At 59.5% G+C, this 514-nt stretch overlaps 1 protein-coding gene across 1 annotated transcript in view; it reads left to right on the top strand.

The window, feature by feature from the left end:
* Positions 1–318: 318 nt before the first annotated feature.
* LOC113961649 (maestro heat-like repeat-containing protein family member 6) overlaps positions 319–514 on the top strand; it is a gene marked incomplete at its 5' end in the record, with an annotated part of 4,266 nt that continues 4,070 nt past the window's right edge. Inside the window, one exon of the mRNA XM_027672078.1 lies at positions 319–454. Within this exon, the coding sequence (XP_027527879.1) occupies positions 319–454 (136 nt within the window). The remainder of the gene's footprint in view (positions 455–514) is intronic.

Here is a 514-nt window from a genome sequence, read left to right as displayed (position 1 = left end):
GGACGGAACAGCCAACTCTTTCCCTGCTGACCCGGAGTGTTTAGGAAGCGTTACTCTTGCAGGTGCCCTCGAGGCAAGACTGCGGGACTTGGTGACCCGCAGCCTTCCGAGGTTTCCCCCACCCTTTCAGCAGGTGCCTTTGAGGCTCAACCGCAGGACTTGCTGACCTGGAGCCTTTACAAGAACTCTTCCATCCTTGTGGCAAGAGCCCTTGAGACCAGACTGTAGCTCTTCCATGGCTCCTCTCCTGCTGGTGCCCTCAAGGCCCCACTGTGGGACTTGGTGATCAGTAGCTTTTCTCAGGTTTTTCTGTTGCAGTTGCCCTTGACGCGAGACCCTGGAGTGGTGTGGAGACGCCTTAGCCTGTTTGGGATGAAGAAGGCGAAGGAAGGTGCTGGGGCTGCCCCAGCTCGGCAGCCTGAAAAGGTGGAGTGGTTCCAGCCCCTGCAGGAGGGTGAGTGGCAGAGCTGGGCCCCAGGGCTGGTGGCTGCAACCAGCCGAGGCTCATCCCATC

This window comes from Neopelma chrysocephalum, unplaced genomic scaffold (genome assembly GCF_003984885.1).
Source record: "Neopelma chrysocephalum unplaced genomic scaffold, ASM398488v2 Primary Assembly neopelma1_97385, whole genome shotgun sequence".
NCBI lineage: Eukaryota > Metazoa > Chordata > Aves > Passeriformes > Pipridae > Neopelma > Neopelma chrysocephalum.
This window is presented reverse-complemented; position numbering and strand designations above follow the sequence as displayed.